A 23,339-nucleotide genomic window follows, 5' to 3' on the forward strand; every position below is an offset into this window, starting at 1 on the left:
CTCGTGCTTCTCCGTCCCCAGAGCAAGTTTGGAATTTACCTGCATCTTCAGCGGGGATTAAAATCACAGATTTCTCTCGCAACCCTGTTTTAGTAGGCGGTGGGGTCGTCTGGGTCAAGGAAAGCGCTCTGGGAGTTCTATTTCTGCCTCCTGGGTTTGAACCATGGCTCGGGAGACCAGAAGACGCTAATGCGCTGTGTGTGTCTAGACAACTCACCCGTCCCCTCTGGGCCATCTCTAGGCCGCAGCCTCCCACCTCAAATTGAAGAGGCTGGAGGAGAGATTTCCAAGGCATTTTCCAGAGTCCCGGAGAAGACGGCTGACCTGGGTCTGGCTCTACCGCCGCGCTGCGGCCCGGATGTGTACCTCTCCAAACCCCCACCCCCACCCGGCCCCATCCTCCGCGCTCCCCCTTGTCCCTGGCGGCGGCGCAGCGAGAACGTGACTCACCCGGCTCCCAGCGCCCAGCACCCAGTTTCAGCCTCGCCCCGCCCCCGCCCCGGGCCTTCCACTTGCTGTTTACTCCCGGGAGCAGGTGCACGCAGTCACCTCACCGCGGGAGGGAGAGATAGAAGGCTCCGGGCCCCGGGAGGCTGGGGCACGAACTCGCCTCACCTCCCAAGGACGGGGTCTTGGGGCTCCCCTACGAGGTGCGGGGTTTGAGTGGCAAGAAAGACCCTCGGAGCGGACCTAACACGCAAACCCGGCTTCCCCCAACCCCCGCCCAGGCTCGGCCCTCCCTGGTGCCCCGGGTTCCAGCCCTCCACCCCGCGCAGCTGCGCAGTCCTCAGCTCTCTGCCTGTAATCTCTTCCGGGGAGTCCGCGGCCTCCCGCGGTTGCGGTGGTTTCAGCTGTCGTTCCCGGCTGCCCTTAGAGCACCCCAGGCTCCACTCTCAGCCCAAAGCCGCCAGGGGGTGGCCCAGCCAGCCTCCGGAGGGGGAAGCGCCCCAAAGGTGGTGGCGGGCAACCAGAACTCAGTCTTGGGGTGAGGAGATGTGGAGGGCAGGTCAGGGCCCCCGCAAATCCTGGGCCAGGAAGAGAAGGGGTGAGTGGGTGGGCCTTTCTTTCAGTCTGCATGGAGGAGTGGGGTTGCTGAAAGGGGAGACTATAAAATGTGGAGAAGGACAAGGGACTGTGGATCAGGAAACAACTTGTAGTCCTGAACCACCTCCCTCTTCGATGACCTTGGGCATGTCCTTCACTCTCTGGGTGCCTCAGTATCTCCATTTGTACAAGGCAGGGGCCCAGTTGGATGAGCCAAGACTGCCTCTAACCCTGGCAATCCATGGTGTACTCAAGTGGGCTTAGCCACCCTGTGCCCAGCTCTCCCATATCCCCCAGCCACTTCCTGTGTCTCTCCAAGGGAAGAAAAGAGGCCCTGTTTGTTGGCTGTCAAGGAACAAGGGACGGGTTTGCAAGGCCTGCGTGAGGCTGCCCAGGACAAACTAGGAACCCTGCTCTGAGAGGTCCAGGGGGCCCTGCCCCTCCCCAGGCCCAGGCTCTAGACCACAGAGCAGACAACAAAAGAGGCAGGTGGAAAATTCCCTCTGGCCCTCTGCCCAGGCACCCTGGATGGCAGCTGCGCCCGCCTGGGCGGGCCAGAGCAGGGAGTTCAGGGTCCTGGCAGACAGGCTGGCAGCCACGGGGAGTTGGCGAGAGGCCTGCCAAGGTGTCCTCTGGCCCCCCATTCAGAAGTTACACTCTGCTCCTGGGGGCAGACAGAGAGGAGGAGGAAATGTTGGATTGTTTCTCTGTTGAAATCTTGGAATGTCTCAGAAGTCACAGCCCTGAGTCTAGATGATTGCACGAGGTCCTCCCAGTTACCCCTGAGCTGGGTAGTCCCTGGGATACTAATGAAGGACTTGGGGGTACACCTGTTTCTGGGGACAGATAGAAGAGGGAGTTGCTAAGTTTGGCAGGAGGTAAATGGCTATGCCTGCCGGGTTCCTGCTGGCTGCCAGTCTCAGCTGGTGACCTTGGGCAGTGCCAGTGTGTATCCTCTGCAAGGCCTTGCTTGGCCCATCTCTACTGCAGGGACAGCCTTCTGGACCCTGCCCTCCTGGAAGGACTTGAAGCCACACCCGTGAAGGGACTAGGAAAAGTGAAAAGGTCTGTGTGTACATGTGACGGGAGTCTGGGAGGCAGACACCCTTCCCATGGCCGAAATGTCTGGGGACCCCTCGTGTCTGAAAAGCCAGGACAGAGGACTCCTTCTCCCTGCCTCTCACCTCCTCTCTGCACACCCTCGGAAGATTGCTGGGTTCCCATAGCAACATTGCCCTGTCCATCTTCCTGCTGGTCTTTCTCAGACCCTGACCGTCTTCTAGTTCTCCATCAGTTCAGGTGGTTCTCTTGGAACTGAGGAAGCCCCTTTGTGGCTCTGCCGCGTCACAGCCAGCCAGCTAGCCCCTCAAGTCACTCCCACTGAGGTGCCCTTGGGCTAGTAGGGCTGAGGTGTCAGGGTGTGGTGAGGTCAAGGTGAACCCACACACTGCTGGGAAAGCTACGCAAAGGGCATGTCCCACTGACCGCGAGTCAGCAGCCTGTGAGTGTCACTGCCAATACAAGGAACATTGTCCGTCCGGGCTGGCAGGAGAGGGCCCTAAAGATAAGGCAGGGCATGAACCCGACTCCATGGCAGCCAATTAGCTCTGCTCCAGGAACCCAACTGCCGTGACTCACTGATGGCCAATCAGCAGGCCCTAGGCCAGATACCTTTTTCAGCCAGACACACCTGTGAACCTGCTCACCATCTGTTGGACCACACCCCTATCCCCAGCCAATTTAGAAAAAAATATAAATCTCTTTATACAGCTGCATGTGGAGAGCTCTAACTGTAGTGTGGGGGTAGACACAGATTCATGTAGTTTGAGCACAGAGACACACACACATGCATAAATACACACCTGCACAGATGAGAGTGAGCGCTCTTAGCCCTGCTCCTTCCCGCCTCCACCATCTCCACTGTCTTCCATGTTGTCTCTCTTCCATCTCCTCCATCAGAAACTGGCAAGAGAGAAAGGGTCCAGGATCAGGATACTGCCGTGGACCTGAGTATGGCTCTTTAATGTTCAGTGCCAGCTTTCCATGAACCTGTTGGCAACAGTGGTCAAGAAATCTCCCTTCAAAGGTAAGGTACCCCTTACCCAGTGCAAAAAAAAAAAAAAATCAGTTGAGGTTCATCCATAGCGGCTTCTCTGGGTGTTTGAGGGCTTGAAGGACTGAAAATTCCCCCAGCAAAGCCCAGTTTTGTAGAGGGGCCCAGGTGGGATTTCTCCAACCACAAGAAGGCCCAGTGCTTACTGTGATTGAGCGTCTTGCCAAGTTTCAGGCAGGAGCCAGGTCAGCCCCTGACACTATGATCCTACCCTTGGAGAATTTCTTAGGATGGTCCCCTCCAGCACCCCCCCCCCAGTGGAAGTGGTAGCCAGGAAGACCTGGGAAGGGACACTGTGCTGTATTGTCTTCCCAACCTTCCTCCCTGGGACCTGCCTGAGTACTGGGAGAACTGGGATCTCATATCTTGTTCCCAAGGAGAAATGGGCTGACCAGTGGGTTGGAGTAGGAGTTAGTTCATAGGCACTGGAGCCCAGAGCTGCGTTCCAGAGGGACCTCAGCAGAAGGGGAGGAGGGCAATTTTAATCTGTCTTTGTGTAACACTGAAGGGGTCAGAAGAAATCCACACCTACATTTTCAGGTGCTCCACATGTAGGGCACTTGCCTACCAAATACTGAGCCCCAGACATAGCCTTGATTTAAGCCTGGCATACCCTCAGCACAGCCTGCTGCGACCAAGAACAACAGCTAATACGTAGAAGTACATACTCAGTGTCAGGAACTCGGCTAGGCCCTGGGGAGACAGAGGTGAACAAGGTACCTGTCCCCCTGCAGTGTGCACTCATGTGCGGTAGCTTCAGCAAGCGATACCACCCACACCCCACTCCTGCCCCCCAAATCCCACAATCACAAGACCCAAATCCTTGCAAAGCAATGAGCAAAGTCTGCGGAACCACAGGACTTCTGCTCTGGTGTAGAAGGGAAAGGGAAAGAAGCTCAAGAGGATTCAGAAGGGGCCCAAATTTGATCCCTTCAGCCAAGGAGAGCCAGAGCTGGGAGCAGTTCCTGTGGCCAGAAGTTAATCTAGTCATCTACAGGTCAAGTCTCACCCAAGTTCTTGGGCAACAGGCTTGGCCCTGCCTCTTCCAGGGAACGGAGACCCGGGCCGTGATTCCAGAAAAATCACGGGCACGGCAGGTCTGCAGCGGGGGTGGGTCTTCGTGTCTATTTATAACCTCCTTTACCTGTGGGGGAATTTCCTCCATCTTTCCTGCGGGCTGGTAGCCCCAGACTTTGGGCACTCTCCGCTCACCCTCTTCTCTGCCCCCAACCGGAGCAGCGGCTAAGGTGGGCGAGGGTAAACTCTTCGCTCTAAGAGTGAACCCCTCCAGGGTCCCTTGGGTGCCTGGGGCCTTGGCACCGGGCCTGAGGTCCCTCAGCTCTCTGAGTAGGAATCGCATTGCCAGGCGGGCTGAACACCTCAAAGGGCTGCCAGTACGGGGATTTCAGGGGGGCTGCGAGCTGGAGTAGGGTCCACAGGGGAATATGAGAGGTGTTCTTAGGAGGCCAGGGGAATGAGGCAGGTCTGACGGAGGAGGACGGAACCGAGGGAGAGGGGGAGGGAACTGACATTTATTAAGAACCTGCTTTGTGCCAAGACTGCCACTTATTATTTCATTTAACCTTCAGACAACCCTTTGAGGTCCATGTTATTATTCTCATTTACAGTAAAACAAATAAAAAATAAACTGAGGTTCTGACAGACAGGTTAAGTGACTTGCCCAAGGCTACACAGCTAGGAAGTGAGAGAATGTGGATTGGACTCCGGTTTCTTCCGATGTCCGGGATATCCCATCAGCTCCAGAAAAGGGGAGGAAGGAACGCCATTCTTCGGTTCAGTCATCTTTTGCCACAACACCCACCCAACCCTGCCCCCTAAAAGCTGCCGAGGCAGATGCTGCCTCTGGGACGGTGCACGCCTCCTTCCTGGCTCTGCTCCTCGCACAGCAGCATTCCTTCGTGCTGAGCTCGGGCTGGCAGCTGGTGTCGGGACATCAGGGCAAGGAAGCAGAAAGGACACGGCCAGGGCACTGGCTGTGAATAATCCGCTTGTCCTGGCCCTGCTGCCCTGAGGCTGTGTGCCGCGGGCTCGCAAAGGAAAGATGGGGGGCCAGGGGCTCCGATGAGGCCAGCCAGTGGGGGAGCAGCACCCCTGAACTCTTCTACGTCCAGAACGTTCACCATCTCCCAGACACAGCCATGAAACTGCAGTAGTTTACCCCACCCCCTCCTGGCTGTGATCCAACAGGACAGCCTCCAACCTCCCCAGCTGCCCCAGGCTTCTGAACCCCGGCCCCAGCTCCGGAAGCCTCTCCAGCCTGCCCTCCAGCTCCCTGAGTACGGGTTCCTGTACGGGAACAGCCCATTGCATCAAGGATGCAGGCAGCACACCCACCCCCACCCCCGTCCCGGGAGGGGAGGGCTGCCTCTGGGAGTCTCCTGGGTTCCTCCAGCCTCCTGCACCCCTGCCTGCCCCAGCTCCTCAGCAGCCTGCTCTAGTGATTCCAGGGGCCAGATTCTCACCCCCAGCTGGGTGGCTCGGCTGGCTCTTCTGAAATAAGTTCCTCCTCCCCACAGGCCACCTTGCTGCCTGGAATTTTTGCCCACTTCCTTTCTATCACCCAAACCCTATTCCCCAAGGAATTTCTTCTAAGCCTTCTGTCTAGGAAACCTCTGGCTCTCGAGCCAGTTCTGGTCACCTTCAAATATTCCTGCCCTGCTGCCCCACACAGCCCGACCTGTGATGCTGTGCTCCTTCCTGGGTTGTGTGTCTGTGTGTGTGTGTGTGTGTGTGTGTGCGCGCGCTCCAGGGCACAGGACCAGGACTGATGGGGGAGGAAGTCAAACAGTGACTGGTTGTTTATTAATAACAAATTTTTTTGAGTACCAGTTAAGTTGTTGTAGAAGACGAGAGAGGTTCAATTATTTGCGTATAGAAAGGCCAGGACTCAGGAATGATTTTGACAAGGAAAAAATGATTTATTGATGGCCAGCCGGACTCGGGAGCTTTCTGTTTCAAACCTGAGCCTGGAACAAGATATTTGAGTTCTTTTTATACAGAGAGGAAGGGCCAAATGTTTTTTTTGTTTGTTTGTTTCAGTGCTCAATAGGCTTGAATTAGCATGTATCTTCCACATCCTAGGTAAGCTTTTCGCATGAACGTCATACATTTTAGATTAAGTTTTTAGCACATTTGGTTTGCATTTTCCCTGAATATTTAAAGTTTATAGAGTTTGCATTGCTAAACTGTTTCTCCCAGACTGGAATTGTTTCCATGGTCACCAAGGGCAGGACTGCAGCTTCTTACTGCCCCACACCCACAGGTCAGGACACAGACAGCCAAGGTTATTTACCAAGAGAGGAACAGCCTCCCACCCATAGCCCACATCAATGTGTCTGGCACATAATAGGCATTCAGTAAATACTTGTTAAGCAAATACCAAGATGATTTACTCCCCTTGTAGAGTAGATGTATCTCATTTTAAAATTTTGAGTTTTTTTCCTGATGGGGCTAGCCTGCTGGGTCCTGATAAGCCAGGTTCCATAGTTATTCTGGTTTTGAAAGGATCCTAGCCTAGAGGGCAGTCTTTAGCGAAACAGGAAAGAACCCCCACCCCCTCTCTTTGCCTGGTCTTTATTTTATTTTTAAAATTTTCTAAACAAACACTTCCCCTTACCTCCCCCCTCCCTTCATCCTAGTAACCTCTAATCCCCTTTATATTTCTGTGAATTTGCTATTTCTATTCCTCTCTTATAAATTATGTCGTGCAATATTTGTCCTTTTGTGCTTTGCATATTTCACTGAGCATGTTTTCAAGCTACTTCCATGTTGCAGCATGTCTCAAAAGTTCATTCTTTTATCCATTGTGTTTACACATTTTATTATTCATTCATTTGTTGATGGACACTTGGATTGTTCCCACCTTTTGGCTATTGTGAGTAATGCTGCTATAAACATTGATTAATAAGTATCTATAGTATCTGTTGGAGACCACGTTTTAACTCTTTTTTGGTATATACCTAGAAGTGGAATGGCCAGGTCATATTGAAGCAGGCAAGTAATATAGGGAATAATAGATCTGGAACCTGGCAGTGTCCACGTGGACATCTGGAACCCCCCAAGATGGCTGCTGGAGGACACCCCCCCACCCCCAGCCCCGGGATTCTGCTACCTGGAACAAAGACTTCTTCCTGGGAACAAGGGAAAACCGGATGTTCTCTAGGACCTTTATCATTGGGTTCTCACTAAGGAATTTGTGGGTGGGATAATCAATCCAAGGAAGAGCAGGAACCCATCCTCTTCCATTAGCAAAGGGGCAGAATAATTAGCAATTTAAAAGCAAGCCTGGAGGCTTGAGCTGGCTCTCTCACCCTGCTCTTTTGCTGTGAGTTTGTTCTATCCTCTGTTTGCAGCTGTGGCCATTTTTCCATTGCCATGTGGCCATGCAAGTAACCCCTGGGGATTTATAATCTATAATGGGGAATCGTAGCTTGTAAATTAGCCCTCTTCATCCCTTTTCACCCCCTTTCTCACTACCTGGGACCCCTGCCCTATTACTCTCTGTTATTTTCTCCCATATCTCTTGCTTCCCTACCTGAATAAATTACTGGCCTACCTCACCCGCTGTGCTCTTGAAATTCATTTCTGTAGCATAGCCAAGAACCTAGATAGAATCCGGTAACAATATGGTAATTCTATATTTAACCTTTTGAGGAACAGCCATATTGCTTTCCACAATGGCTGCACCATTTTACATTCCCACCAACAATGCGCTAGAGTTCCAATTTCTCCACATCCTCTCCATCCCTTGTTATTTTTATTTTATTTTTAATAATAGCCATCCTTTGGGTATGAAGTGGACTCTCATTGTGGTTTTGATTTGCTTTTCCCCACTGGCTAATGATTTTGAGCATTGTCCTGACCGGACTTTGGAGACTAGCCATCTATAGGCGAACTAGTGCTGGCGGCCAGCTGGGAACTATGAGTGGAGGGACTCTGTGATCTGGAAGGTAGGATGGTAACTACTTTAGGCCAGGTTGTTGGTTCTTTGAAACAGACGGTGTTTATATTGCTTTGGTCTTCCTGAGCCTTTCCTTGCATTTGACTATTCCCGTAGGGGAATAAGAAAGAGTGGTATGATTGTGTTGGGGACATAATAGCATTCTCCGGGAGCTAGCTTCCATGGCTGGGGAATGGGAAAAATGAGTCCGAGATCACCAGAGGAAAGGAGCGTGTTGGAGCAGGAGTGGAAGATTGTTGGAAGTCTTTCCAATGATCACCTTGGAAGTTCTAAGATCTTTTAAGGAAGGCAGAACCTTCCCCACTCCTATTGAGGGGATTTTGGTGCCATGTAACAGGTAGGACTCGGTGAGCGATTTTATGCCTCTACTTATCACATATTTATTCTTTTTTCTTAAAAACACGTAGCGAGCACGTACTGGCTGCCAGACTCTGAGGAGGCAAGGCAGGAAGACACAGGCCCCGGCTGCCCGAAGCTCAGTGAGCTGGTGGTTCTGAGCTCCCTGAAGGCCACTGTTCTCTTCTGCCCCCTCCTACAAACTCCTCCCCATGGCTGGACCATCCAAATGCAATGGAAATGCTCTAAAAATCCAGCACGCATCCGAATCCTGTGGGGGCCTTTCTAAGAGCCCACTGCTGGTCCCACTCCCAGTGATCAAGCAGGTCTCGGGTGGGGCTTGAGAACAGGCATTTCTACTACGGTTCCAGATGTTGCCGACGTTGCTGATCCCGAGACCACTCTTTGAGAACCACTGAGTGTCAATATTGTAGAAAATTGTGAAACCTTTTTATTGTAGTAACATAGATACAACTCAGAATTTCCCATTTTAACCACTTTCAAGTGTACAGTTTAATAGTATTGACTACATTCACAATATTGCGCTACCATCATCAATATCCATTACATCAACTTTGTCATCACCTCGAACAGAAACTCTGCCCATTAAGCAATAGCTGCCTCTTCCTGCCCCTGGTAACCTATAATCTACTGTTTCTGAAATTTGTTCTTCTAGGTATTTCATATAAGTGAGATCATACAATATTTGTCCTTTTGTGTCTGGCTTATTTCACCTAGCATGATGTCTTCAAGGTTCATCCCTGTTGTAGCATGCATCAGAACTTCATTCTGTTTTATGACTGAATAATATTCCATTGTGTGTATATATATTTTAGTAAGTCATTCATTTGTTGATGGACACGGGTTGCTTCCACCTTTTGGCTATTGGGAATAATGCAGCTATAAACAAATACTTAAGTACAAATATCTGTTCCAGTCCCAGCTTTCAGTTCTTTTGGGTATTTGCCAAGCATATGGTAATTATGTTTTCAATTTTCTGAGGAACCACCAAAATGATTTCCACAGGGGCTGCACCATTTTACAATGCCACCAATAATAATTAAGGGTTCCTATGTCTATACCCTGGCCACTTATTATTTTGTTTCTTTTTTCCCCCAGCCATCCTAGTGAGTGTGATGTGGTATCTCATTGTGGTTTTGATTTGCATTTCTCTGATGGCCAACCTTGAGCATCTTTTCATGTGCTTTTGGCCATGCGTATATCTTCTTTGAAGAAATGTCTTTTCAAGTCATTGTCCATTTAAAAATTGGGTTATTTGTCTATTGTAGAAGTTATACCTTTTAAAAACACCTTCATAATGACTGCATTTACTTAGATAGCATCCTTTTGCCACCTCGGGCCCAGGATAATACTCCTTTTCGAGCGGTAAACTGAGGGACAGTAGCAGTCCATGGCCTCTGGGCACCCTGTTCTTTCCCTCCATGTTCTTTATCACATTTACAGTGACACTAGTTGGGCTTTAGCCTTTTTAGTGGTTGCCTCCTTCACTCACAGGTGAGGTCCAAGAGGGCAGAGATCAGGCCTGGCATACAGTAGGTGCTCAACAGGAATCTGTAAGGTGAGTGAACAGCCCTGACATCCCAGGGCTGGCTAGTGGCAAAGGTGGGGCCAGGTCCTGGATCCCCTGACTTTTAGAAGCATGCCCTTCCCAGCAGTGGCCCTTTGCCTGTCCTCCAGGGTGGGACCTGAGTGCCTGGAGGAGAGCTGGTACATGGGGTCTGGTGGGCTTGGCATGTGCCACGCCTCCTCCAGCCCTCATCTGGTACCGGCTGCAGGTCAGACGATGTCCCGTTCAAGCCTGAAACTCCGGCAGGGAGAAGGACTTGTCTCAGAACCTGCAACACCTGTCCCCCGTCCCCCCCCCCCCAACACACACACCATCTCCACCTCTTTGGCTGCCTTGGATCTCTCTGTAAAATGAAGAGAAGAGTAGCCTATCTCATAAGGTTGTAGTGAGAATTAAATGAATTATCATAGCCAATAACTAATGTTTTATACAGTGCTTACTACGTATCCAATATTGTGCCAGGGATTTATATAGGTTTAATCCTCACAACAAGGGAAGTGGTTGTGGCTTAACTGATAGAGCATCCGCCTACCATATGGAGGGTCCAGGGTGCTATACCCGGGGCCTCCTGACCAATTGTGAGCCGGCCAATGTGCAGTGCTTTCGTGCACAAGGAGTGCTGTGCCACGCAGGGGTGTCCCCCGTGTAGGGAGTGCGGGGTGCACTCCCACATGCAAGGAGTGCACCCGCAAGGAGAGCCGCCCCGTGTGAAAAAAGCACGGCCTGCCCAGGAGTGGCGCTGCACACATGGAGTGCTGATGCAGCAAGATGATGCAATGAAAAAGCAACACAGTTTCCCACTGCCACATGACAAGAAAGCAAGTGGACACAAAAGAACACACAGCAAATAGACACAGGGCAGATGACGCTGGGGGATGGGGGGAGAGAAATAAATAAAATAAATCTTTAAAAATAAAACAAAAAATCCTCACCACAAGCCTGTGAGGCTATTATCCCCATGTTACAGATGAGGAAACTGAGGCTTAGAGAGGTTAAGTAATTGACCCAGGTCACACATACAGCTAGTACGTGGCAGAGTCAGGAATTAATTAAACCCAGGGGGTCTGGTTCCAGAGCGTCCTCTTAGTTGGAGAATACATGGCAGCTAGAATTTGCTCAATAAAATGTTAGCTCTGATTATTTCCCTGCACGGTGCATCCACATCAGACCAGAGGCCCTTACCTCGTTCAGTGCTGGGGGACAGCCTCAATCTTTCTCACCACTTTGCACCTACATCCCTTTTCTTTAGCCAGCCTTGGGGAAATTCCCGGGGAGAAGAATGGGGAATTCCTGGGATCATGGAGCAATTCCCAGGAGCTAAGAAAGTCGTAGCTTTCTGCCTGGCATGTTTCAAAGTAAGGGTTGTCTCCAGCTCCGTCCAGAGGGAGGAACTTGCCTGAAGTAGAGGCAAGGGATTGGAGAAGAGGGTCTTTGGGGGACCCGCGCTGGGTGCCCTCCGGAGGGGTGGGGTGAAGCAGGGGGCACATCCCCACCTATGCCCTTTGGTCCTCTCTCTTCCCCCTGCCTCCTCCCTAGAGGCGGTGGGCAGGGCTGGGGCCGGCGGGTGGGCAGGACTGGACTGGCTGCAGGCCTGCTGCTGAGGCTTCGGGTCCATCCCTGAACATTTGGTTCCACCTAGTGGCCTCTGACGTCCCAACTGTCCCAGCAGGAAAGGGAAGCTCAGGAGCAGCCGAGGGGGCGCCCTTCCCTGCGCTGGGCGTTCGCTGAGCCCCTGCTCCACGCAAGGTGCCGTATGAAGTGCAGTGGGGCTCGTTCCCGTGCAGAAGGAGAAGAGAACCAAAGTCTTCTCGGCCCACGGTGGGTGCCACCCCAGGCTGGCTATGGAGCATCGATGATCCTGAAACAGAGATGGGGCTTGCTGCCAGACTTCTCTGAGCTTCAGTTTCCACTTTGAAAAATATGAGAGTTGTTGTAGAGTATCCCCAGACTCTTCAAGTGTCAAAATTTTATATGGCTACACAGAGGAGTGGGTAAGAGATTAAGTGTTTGAATCCCAACTACCATTCACTAACTATCCTTGGGCAAGTTCCTTGACTCCTCTGAGCCTCAGTTCTTTGATCTGTAAAATGAGGATAATAATAATGCAAAGATTAAGTGTGGTAATTATATCAAATGGGTAGCACAGAGCCTGGCAATTAGTGAACGCACTGTAAATAGTGGCCATGATGCAGAGATGACTCTCTGCCCAAATAGCCATACTGCCAGGCAGAAGGTGAAGAGCTGTGACGACAGCAGCTTTCAGTGCCATGGGCGTTTGGCGGAGGTAAGGATTTAACTCGCTCTGGGGCAGGTCCAGGGATCAGATCTCCCAAGCGCATTTCCGAGGATGGACCACGTGGTGTCCAGGATGAGGTTTGGGCCAGGCACCTCTCCCCACCCGTGCAGCTTTACCCCACCTTGCCTGGGGATGGGGGCCATGGAGCTAGGGGTCCTGGCTTCTCCCCTCCAGCGGGGGACTGGGCTGGTGGTGGCAATGAGCAGGACAGCCGAGTCCTCGGTTGATCTGTCTGCAGCTTTGCGGTGATACACTGGCCCCTGTGTCTCCTGTCCCCCCAGAAAGAAGCTGGGGGGGGAAACTTTGAAGGTCTATGAGTCTGTCTCTGCACTCCTTCTTCTCCTCTACCTCCTCTTTATTACTTCTGGAATTCCTACATTTACACAGCGTGCTGGCCCCTGGGAGCAGGCTGGTGGCTCTCCTGGGCAGGAAGTCTTCTAGGAACGTTGTTTCAAGTTTGGGATCCTGCTTCCATGGGGCCCTCTTTAATGTTTGCCGACTGACTGTATAAGCGACTTCTAATTCGGGCCCTCCAGGTCTACTTCTCTCTTTCTAGCTCTGAGGAGCTGGAGCACAGCCACCAGCCTTCTCCCCATTTCCCCCATGGTGGCATTTCCTGAGGCCTCGGCCCTGCACCCCTTCCTCTGTGCACCCCACCTCCACCACATGCCCTGTGCCGGAGCTCCCAAATCTTCACGCCCAGCTGTGGTCTCTCCAGTGAGCTGCAGATAATTCCTCCCTGCGTCTCCAGCGGAATGACCCACATCCACATGGAGTTCCACGTGAGCAAAGCAGGATTTTTACTTCCTCCCTCGTACCAGGGTCTCCTCACCTTTCTCCCACTGTCCACCCAGTGCTGGGGTCAGGCTTGACTCCTGCCTCCGGCACAGCCAAAGCCGCAAAGCTTTTGGTTTTCCTAGAATCTGTGCTCCTAACAGGTACCCCTCCTCCTGCTCCAGGCTGTCGTGACCCCAACTGCCAACAGGGTCCCTCGAAAGTAACTCGACCAAGCCTTTGTTCCTCTGCTTAACACCTTCAATTCTCCCAAATGCCCTCTGGAAGAAATCCAAACTCCTTACTTAGCCTGGAATGCAACGTCCTCCCTGTCCCCCTGCGGACCTCTCCAGGGTTCTTGCCCCAAATCTCCATGCTTTCTCCTTGCATTTCCTGAATTCCAGCCACCTTGACCTACTTACTGTTTTCAGATACATCACCCACATTTTTAACAGCTTTGTAGAGATATAATTCGCCCATTTCAAGTGCACAAATCAATGGTTTTTAGTTTATTCACAGATACGTAAAACCATCCCCACAGTCAATTTTAGAACATTTTCATCATTCTATAAAGAAACCCCATACCCTTCAGCTATCACTCTCTCTGCTCCCATCACTTTCCCACCCCAAACCCTGTCCTAAGCAACCCCTAATCTGCTTTCTGCCTCCCGATTCTCCCTTTTATACAAATGGAATCATACAATAGGTGGTCTTTTGTGACTGGCTTCTTTGGCCCAGCGTAATGTCTCCAAGGTTCAACCGTGTAGCAGCAGGCATCAGAGCTTCATTCTCGTAATGCTGAGTAGTATTCCCTGTGTGCGTGTGCGAGCTGTTTCTGCATTCCTCAGTTGGTGGACCTTGGCTGTTTCGCATCTGGCTCTTGGGAGGAGTGCTGCTGTGAACGTGCTTGTCGCCCCTCAGTGCCTTTGCACAGGCTCCGGCTTCTGCCCAGAGCAGCCTTCCTTCCCCTTGGTCTGCCTGCCAAGCTCACCGTCATCTTCCGAGGTCCATCGAATGCCGCCTCATCTGGGAGGCCTGCCGGATGCCCCAGGCCCCTCTGCTCGGTGTCCCTTGCTTTTCACAGCAGCTCTCAGGCTGAATTATAAGAATTTATTTCTCTCCGTGGACTGAAAGCTCCTTGATAGCAGAGGACTGTCTTTTACATTTTTGTCAACTGAGTGTCTAGAACATAGCAGGTGCTCAGTAAATATCCGTTAAAGCACTGCCCATCCGTCCTGCGTCTGGGTCAGAATGTGGTGTTTTAAAATTGTGACTGTGCCTGCTTTCTGTGGGGAGGTGGTATGGCTGGGAGGCGAGCAGGCAGGCGCTTGCCCTTTGAGAGTTGAAGGCACAGGCTCTGGGGTCAGACCCAGGTACTGTCATGGCTCTGTCATGTATTAGCCATGTGGCAAGGGACTCACCTTTACAAGCCTCAGCTTCCTGACCTGAAAAATGATCCTATTAGTACCTTCCCCATAGACCTGTTGTGAGGGCTAATTAGGAAATCAGCCGAGTGCCAGGACCTAGTAAGTGTTCAATAAATGGCAGTGCTCGTTGTTGTCTAGAATCATCTCCTACAGTTGGAGTCAGGAGACTGGAGCCTCAGTTTTAGCTCTGCCCCACCCTGACCATGTGCCCCCAGCTAGACCCTCTCCCTCTATGGGGCAGGTGGCCTCGATGGCCCCAAATGTCTGCTAGGCTGTGGCCCTGTGGGTCCGAGAAGGAGGGTCCTGGAGGGTGCGCATGTGAGGGCAGCAGAGAGTGCTGTGTGTCCAGCAGAGGGCCCTGCCCGGCTGGTGGCCGATGTGGGGGAGGGAGCAGCCTGAGTCCACGGGAGCGGGCGGGCGATGCCAGACGCTGGGCTGGCGGCGGACCGGCCGGCCAGCTGCCTCTTGCTGAGGCCCAGCTCTGGGCCCCTGCCCTCACCTGCTCGGCCCGCTCGTCCAGCCGCCATGCGGTGGCTGTGGCCCCTGGCGGTCTTTCTGGCTGCGGTGTCAGCCGTGGGGCTGAGCGGGGTCTCTGGGGGAGCCCCCCTGCACCCGGGAAGGCACAGAACCGAGCCCCAGGAGCAGCAGAGCCGACCCAAGAGAGGCACTGAGGACGAGGAGGCCAAGGGCATGCAGCAGTATGTGCCCGAGGAGTGGGCCGAGTACCCCCGGCCCATCCACCCTGCTTTCCTGCAGCCCACCAAGCCCTGGGAGGTCACCAGCCCCCATCCAGACAGGGCTGGGGGCACCCCTGGCAGCGGGCAGGAGCCACGGGGCAACCTGACAGGGGCGCCGGGCCGGAGGCTGCAGATTCAGAACCCCCTGTACCCGGTGACCGAGAGCTCCTACGCCGCCTACGCCGCCTTGCTGCTGGCCCTGGCGCTGTTTGCCGTGGGCATCGTGGGCAACCTGGCGGTCATGTGCATCGTGTGGCACAGCTACTACCTGAAGAGTGCCTGGAACTCCATCCTCGCCAGCCTGGCCCTCTGGGACTTCCTGGTTCTCTTTTTCTGCCTCCCCATTGTCATCTTCAATGAGATCACCAAGCAGAGGCTGCTGGGTGACGTCTCCTGCCGGGCGGTGCCCTTCATGGAGGTGAGTGTTGTCTGTCCTGCTGGAGCCCAGCACTGGGGCTGCAACCAGGGAAGGGCTCAAAGTCTCTGTCAGGCTCTTGGAAGTGGGGTGTGGGGGTGCCCGGAACCCCAAAGGCCTGGAGCACTGCCTTGCTGCTTCTCCCACTTGGGGAAGGAGGCAAATACCGTCTTGGCTCCAGGTCGCCCGGGGGAGGGTTGGGCAGGAGGGGGTGCGGTTGTTCCCAGGGCTTGGGGCCTGGTCTCCTGCTTCGGGAGCAGCCCCAAGGCAGATCTCTCCCCGCTTCTCTACACCCTGAGCCGGACACTCCCCTGCCTTAACCCTCATCCGCCATTGCACCCGAGACGGCACTCGTTTGCTGTGTCTTCTTTCTCTCCCTTTGTGCCCACTGCCGCTGCCCTGCACTGATCGCTCCCCTTCTTCATGCTTCAATAGCCTGCCTCTCTTAGCCATGTCCAATGGGACATCCCTGGTTTCTACAGAGCCCCCTGCGTCCACCCCTCACCCCCCCAGACGCAAACCCCAGAAGAGAAGATTCTCCCTTCCCTTCATCACTGAGATTGCAGTCAGCATGGTTGCCTCCACCACTGGCCACCTCCCAAAGCCTCTCTGGAAGAGAGGGTCTAGTTCTGGGTTCTGGAGGTAGGGGGTGGTTTTAGTCCCAGCTCCCTCGTTTGCAAACTGGCTATTACTGGGATGGTTTCCTTCTCGCCAAACAAGAAGGGTGGACCGGATGGTCTTTTCTGGATGGGCTGTTCTACCATTCTAAACCTACACTGTCACGCCTTGATGTTCTGGAAACATCCACAATAAGACATCTCACGGGTATGGAGGGAGGTGTAGATCCCAGAGAGTCAGCTGAATCCAAACCCTGCAAAAATATACCAGCCATGTGTATTGTGCAAGACCCAGCCCGGCCACCGCCTCTATGTGAGGACACGTAAGAAGCAAGCAGCTCTGCCAAAAAAAAGGAGCACGGTGAGGGCTTTGGGACCGTGGCCTCCCCGGGAGGGCTGTGGCTCCTCCTTGGTGGATGACGGGGCCTGGCAGGGGTCACCCACTCAGGTGGAGGAGGAATTAGGATGAGGCCTCTGGACAGAGGTCCTAGTCCCAGCTCTGCCCCCACTTCACTATGCTGTGGGGATGACTTCATAGACACCCTCTGAGGCCCAGCGGTGGGCACAGCCCTTTCCTCCCTTCCTGACCCTGGGAGACTGCCTGAAGGTAGCCCAAAGGGACCTCAGCCTTCCAGGTGGGGCTGGCCTTTGCTTCTAACTTACCATCTTGTGTTCACAGCCCAGGTAGGCTGGGTGGCTGGGAAGTATAGTGGTTAGACACAAGGCCTTTGGCATCGGGCAGCCTGGATTAGAGACTGGGCTTTGCTGAGTGACGCTGGTAAATTACTTAACCTGCCTAAACAACTAGCTGAGTGACGGCAAGTTACTTAACCTGCCTAAACCTCATTTTCTTCAGCTGTAAAATTGGGGATGACAATAATAATAGTAATTATGATTATCTGTATAGATTCTGGAAGGATTGAATCGATAACATCTGTAGAGTGCTTGGAATGGAAATAACTCAATAGGGGGTGGTTTTTATTTGGGCCTGGTCTAGGGGAGAGGGGTGGGCAGGCTGTGGGTCAGTGAAAGCCTGGCTCTGTCCACTGTGGCTCTCAACAGACCCAATCTGTAGGCCCTGGCTAAGTGCCCTTGGCCACCCCTCCACACTTCCTGGGGGAGAGACGTGGTCCATGGGCTGACAGAGTTCCCCCTCGAGGTGGGTGATGGGTGGGGGGACAAAATGCTCTGCCTCAACCCTTTTACAGGGAGGATCTCAGGATGGCATGGGGCAGGGGAGACAAACTGGAGTAAAAGCTGAGCTATTTTTTGAGATGGGGAGGAGAGAGCCTGGTGTTTTTGCCCAACGCCCAGGGCTGCCCCTCCACAGGCCTGGGCTCCCCTGCCAGAGAGGGGGCTGGGTGCTCAAGAGCCAGGGACTGTGTCCCCCAGTCAGTGGGGGAAGAGTTTGGACCGGGGTGGGGGGTCTGAACAGAGCCCCTGAGTGTGGTTGGTCATCAGTGGATAGCTTGGGAGCGTTCTCTTTTTTATTCCTCTGGCACTTTCTTGCCCTGCTGCTCTGCCTCCTTCCTCTTGGCTCCCAGGGTGATTTCCCTGTGTGCTCAGTGAATAGCGTGGCGGGGTGGTGGGCACAAGCTGGCGTGGAGGGGGCTGCCTGCCCACACAGCCAGGCCCCGGGCTTCTCAGGACAGGACAAGTATGTGTGTGTGTGAGACTGTGTGAGTGTGTGTATGAGAGTGTGTGAGCATGTGCGTGTGTGTATGAGTGTGCATGTGCGAATGTGCACAAATATGTGTGCATGGATGGGTGTGAGATGTGAGTACATGTGCATGTGAGCCCTGTTCCCCAAGACCACTCACTCGGTGCCCATAATGGGGTGAGGGAAGGGGAAGGGCCTGCAAGGACTTAGAACTTTTGCAGTTTTGCCTTGGCTCTTTCTTTCTTCCTTTAAAAAAAAAATTTTTTTTTATTTAGGAGGTACTGGGGATTGAACCCAGGACCTCACACATGGGAAGCAGGTGCTCAACCACTGAGCTACATCTGCTTCCCTGCCTTGGCTCTTTCTTAAGTACAATTTTCCAACGTCTCAGAGAAGGTAGGTGCTCTATGGAGTCCAGGCCTTTTATCCCCAAGCCAGAGAGGAGAAGCAGGACAGTCAGGTGGGCCCGGGTCTGCACCTCAACCCTGCCGCTCCCCCGCAGCGTGACCCTGGGCGAGGCGCTCATCCTGCCTGGGCCTGTTTCTTCTGGAAAACGCTTTGTGGTGAGGATCTGCTGGGAGAAGGTCCATAAAGTGCCTGGCACGTTTGAGTGCTTGCTGCACGGCCACTGGTGTTATTACTGTTATTTCTCTACTTTTACTTCTTGATTCACCGCCTGACTCCGCCAGCAGCCAGGGCAGCCTCCCTTGTCCCCCCGGTGTGGGCCAAATGCTCCTCTCTCCCCCCACGCCCCTGCCCGCAGGTGTCCTCTCTGGGAGTCACGACCTTCAGTCTCTGCGCGCTGGGCATCGACCGCTTCCACGTGGCCACCAGCACCCTGCCCAAGGCGAGGCCCGTCGAGCGGTGCCAGTCGATCCTGGCCAAGCTGGCGGTCATCTGGGTGGGCTCCATGACGCTGGCCGTGCCCGAGCTCCTGCTGTGGCAGCTGGCGCGGGAGCCCGCCCCCGCCGGGGGCACCCTGGACGCGTGCATCATGAAGCCCTCGGCCAGCCTGCCCGAGTCCCTCTACTCGCTGGTGCTGACCTACCAGAACGCCCGCATGTGGTGGTACTTCGGCTGCTACTTCTGCCTGCCCGTCCTCTTCACCGTCACCTGCCAGCTGGTGACGTGGCGGGTGCGGGGCCCGCCCGGCAGGAAGCCCGAGTGCCGGCCGGGCAAGCACGAGCAGCGCGAGAGCCAGCTCAACGGCACGGTGGTGGGTCTCACCGTGGTCTACGCCCTCTGCGCCCTCCCCGAGAACGTCTGCAACCTCGTGGTGGCCTACCTGTCCACCGAGCTCACCCGCCAGACGCTGGACCTCCTGGGCCTCATCAACCAGTTCTCCATCTTCTTCAAGGGGGCCGCCGCGCCCGTGCTGCTCCTGTGCATCTGCAGGCCGCTTGGCCAGGCCTTCCTGGACTGCTGCTGCTGCTGCTGCTGCGGGGAGTGCGGGGCCGCGGCCGCCTCGGCCGCCAGCGGCTCGGACCAGACGCTCAAGACCGAGATGGCCTCCTCCATCTACTTCCACAAGCCCAGGGAGTCTCCCCCGCTCCTGCCCCTGGGCACGCCCTGCTGAGGCCGGGCGGGGAGGGGTGCCACCCCAGCCTGCTGCTGGCGTCTCTTTTCCCATAGGTCCTGCTTTTCTGCCCATCCTGCTGTCTGGAGAGGAGCTTGGTTCCTCTCGTCGAGGTCTGGGGATGTCAAAGCCCCCTCCCCAAGCAGGGCCTTCCCTGTCACTCTCCGGGACCCCCCAGCCCTGTCCTTTCAACCAGTGGGCAATGATGCTTCTAGGTCCTTAGAACTGCCTGGGAACTCAGGCCCACCAGTGCGAGCCAGAGCTTCACCCACTGTCTTGGTTCCAAGCCTACTTCCAAGCAGCCTGACTCTATTCCCCCTGTCCCCACCCTCAGGACCTCATCCTGGAATAGGGGCTCTTTAGGGGCCGGCCGGACTTGGCTGGCCACCCTCTTCTCTGGACCAGATCTGTCCCGGCCCTGGACTCCTGCTGGTGCCTACTCTTCTTCGAGGATGCCTCTCCTCTTCCTTTCCTCCAGATGCCCTGGGTTGCTCTGTCCCAACTCCCCTCGTTAGGTGCTTCCCTATAGAAGGCCCTTCCTGAAAAATAATAAACTAGGTAGCACCACCCCTGTGCCTGCTGGACTTCTTGTGCCATCTCCTGGCAGTGCCGGGGACGTGCCCTGTCCACCCTGACCCTTCCCGGCCCAGCCCTGGGCCCTTGGGCCCCTAGGGGCTTTACGGTTTTTGAGGGACAGAGGGGATGGAGTGCCGGGGAGCCTGGGGGACTCAGCCCTCAGCCTGGCCTAAGCCCAGTGGTCCCTGGGGGTCCAAAGGCTGCCAGCTTCTCTCTGCAGGAGCCCCCTCCTCTGCTTTGCCCCTCTCTCCACAAAGTCCCCATTCGCAGGAATCCAGCGGCCTTCCCGCAGGGAGCCCAGGGCTTCCCAGCTTCTGACTCTGAGAGCGGCTCTTGTTCACTTTCTTAGAACAGACTGTTTTGCCTGCAGAAGGCCCAGCTGCCTGTCCCCTGCTTGCCCCCACTCCCCCCACCAGAGCTGCGTCCAACCCCCCCTCCCGCCCCAACACACCCTTCTGCTCCTCTCGCTGTTTCTTGCCCTTGGATTCCCACTTGCCCCGGCTTCACCTCTTGGGCCCTTCCAAAGGGCACCCTTAGCCCTGCCTGGTCCCTGAGAAGCTGGCACAAGGTGAAGCAGAAACGGCGCCTCTGCTGGGGCCACCAGTTGCTCCCTGCCCCCAAGAAACCCAGCTTTCCTTGGAACAACCTCTCCTTCCCTGAAGCTCAGCCGTGCGCCCCACAGTGATTTCAGCCCACCAGGCCCACCTAACGCACCCACATGGGGCAGATGAGGAGGGGCAGGGGCTCCCGAGGGCCCTGGGCCGCTCTTCCCTGCCACCCCACCCACGCCCCTCGGCCTCAGCCCGCCCCATGCCTGGGCCTCCCTCCCCCTTCTCCTGGGGATCTTAACAGCCTTGTTCTCTCCCCTTGGCACCCACCCCCAGGGCCGGTGACGCCGGGAGAGAGGGAGGCGGTTGCCAGGCGACGGCGCTGCCATGTGCACAGGCTTTGTGCGGGGGGGACGACACCCACCTATTTCTCAGCAGACCTGTTGCCACAGTGACTGAAGCCCCCAGCTTTGTTTGGAGAAACTTACGATGGGTGGGGGCAGCAGGTTGGAGAAGGGGCCGAGGGCAGGTGTGCGGCAGGGAAGCCACCAGCACCGCTTCCTCCGCCTTCCCCGCGGCCCATTCTCCACCCGCCCCCCCCCCACGCCCGTCCTAGACGCACCAGCTGCTTCCCAAGCGTGTAGGAGGGGAGGCCGGGGGCAACCGAGGTGACGTTTGGGACAGGGCGAGGGCTGAGGATGGCAGGCTCAGGGCTGGGGTGGGGAGAGCGGCACCTCAGCATCCTGTTTTGGGGGCCTCTGCCACAAAGGCCGACCCTGCGGGTGGCGGCTCGGGGCTGGAGGGGAGGAGATGGCGGCTGTGCAGTGCCGTCCACGTGGCCGGCATGCAGAATGAATCAGATGACCAGCCGGGCCTTGGGAAAGAGCCACTGCCCCTGCAGCCCGGGCCAGCTGGAGAACAATGTGGGGCTTGTTGCTCAGGGGTCCTGCTGCTGTTTGGGCTCCGGCGGGGGGAGGGGCAGCTTGGTACCGTGGTGGGTGGTGGACATGAGCTGGGGTGCTCGGGGCAGACCTTCGGGGATCACCCTAATGCCGGGGGCAGGGGCCAAGCCCACGGGCCCCCCGCCTCCACTTGGAGGCAGGCCCCTGTACCCTGGCCTGAGAACCACCTCACTTAGACCCCCGCTTCACCATTTATCCTGTGTCCTGAGCTAAGTACACGACCACCCACCTCTACAACAGGAGTGGGTCCTCCTTCACAGAGGGCTGAGATCATGAAATGAGAAAAGATCCATAAAGCCCCCCGCAGGACGCCTCCTCCTTCTTCCTTGGTTGCTTTCGGGAACCACAGGGCAGGCTTGGCCAGGTCGTTGTCAAACTCACAAAGGGTTTGGCCATTCAGAGGCCCCTGAGCACGGCGACTTACACTCAGGGTCTCTTCTCTGTCAACTCTAGCAGGTTCTTTAAGTCCTTAGGCTCCTTCTGCACTCATACTGTTTACTTGCTGACAACCAGCTCACCTGCTCTCACCTCAAACCTCGTCCCTTGTTGGAGGATGAGGAGACCGGAGAAAGGCGGGACCCCCTGAAACGTGCCCCTTCCCTGCTCCCCAGACGAGAGGGACTGCTGCCCCTTTCAGGCCTCCCAGCCGGGAGAGAACAAGAAACAGTGTGGGCCCAGCGCGGAGCTCTCGAACCTGGGGTGTCGGGGACACACGCACATTTCCTAATCCTTAGGCGTTGGAAGGCGCCTTAAAATCATTTTGCTCCAGTTGCCAAACTCTTCTAGTGAGGGGAAATGACCTCTCCAGGCAGGCAACTCTTGTTGACAGCCCCGATGACTGGAAAGCACCACAGGATGCCTGAGGAAGTTCGGAGTGCAAGGAGGAAGGCTGCCGGGAGAAGCCCGGCCTGGCTCCCAGAGGCTGCAGCTTCCAGAAGTAAAGAAAAGGCGGCTCCTCCTTCCTGCGGCCGCAGGGGAGTTCTGCGGGAGCCTGCTCCATTTCCTGGGGCCGAGGGTGGGCTGAGGAGATGGAGCGGGGGTGGGGGCGGGGGCTTCCTGTAAAACTGGGTCAAGATGGCCCTGGGTTTGAGCGGCCGCAAGGCCTGAGGCAGCAGCTGTGGACCCGCGGCGGGGACTGGCCCGTCTCCTGGAGGCTGTAACCTACCGAAGGGGATGGGGTGGGGAGGGAATTGAGCAGAGGAGGGAGGGCATGGCCCCTCCTGGGAAAGAGGCATCCACACACCCCCAGAAGTCAGCGAGGGGAGGCCCTGCAGGGGTCCCCTGGAGGGCAGGTCACTGGCTCCAGGGTGAGGGCTGAGGGGTGCAGGTAGGTCCTGCGTCTGGGAGAGGCGGAGGGCTCTAAGAGGCTCAGGTCCCCACAGAGCAGAGTCCTGGCCCGATGACCCAAGCCCTGGGCTGTTCCCTGGACAAGCCCTGCTAGCTCCTCTTGGCAGGTGTGAGCTCAAACCCAGGACCAAGCGAAAGTCCGAAAAGAAATTAAGAAGGCGGCAAAGCGAGAGCCCAGTCACCCGCGCAGGCGCGCTGAGTGTTTCCCGGGTGAGCAGCGCCTCCCTCTCAGTGGGTGCAGCTCTAAGGGGGTGGCGGGGGTGGCTGTTGGGTCCGGTCCCTGTGGGCGTGCCAGTCATTCCATGCCACCTGTGGAAAAACAACTGGCACCTTACACTCCCC

The 23,339-nt window shown here is 55.4% G+C and overlaps 1 protein-coding gene across 1 annotated transcript in view; it reads left to right on the forward strand.

Moving 5' to 3' along the window:
- GPR37L1 (G protein-coupled receptor 37 like 1) overlaps positions 1 to 20,133 on the forward strand; it is a 33,425-nt gene extending 13,292 nt beyond the window's left edge. The window contains exons 3-6 of the mRNA XM_071207645.1: positions 3,004 to 3,130; positions 9,990 to 10,053; positions 11,732 to 15,714; positions 18,752 to 20,133. Coding sequence (XP_071063746.1) covers positions 14,980 to 15,714; positions 18,752 to 19,564 — 1,548 coding nt within the window. The 5' untranslated portion in view covers positions 3,004 to 3,130; positions 9,990 to 10,053; positions 11,732 to 14,979 and the 3' untranslated portion in view covers positions 19,565 to 20,133. The remainder of the gene's footprint in view (positions 1 to 3,003; positions 3,131 to 9,989; positions 10,054 to 11,731; positions 15,715 to 18,751) is intronic.
- The last annotated feature ends 3,206 nt before the right edge of the window (positions 20,134 to 23,339 follow it).

This window comes from Dasypus novemcinctus, chromosome 13, assembly GCF_030445035.2.
Source record: "Dasypus novemcinctus isolate mDasNov1 chromosome 13, mDasNov1.1.hap2, whole genome shotgun sequence".
Classification (NCBI taxonomy): Eukaryota; Metazoa; Chordata; class Mammalia; order Cingulata; family Dasypodidae; genus Dasypus; species Dasypus novemcinctus.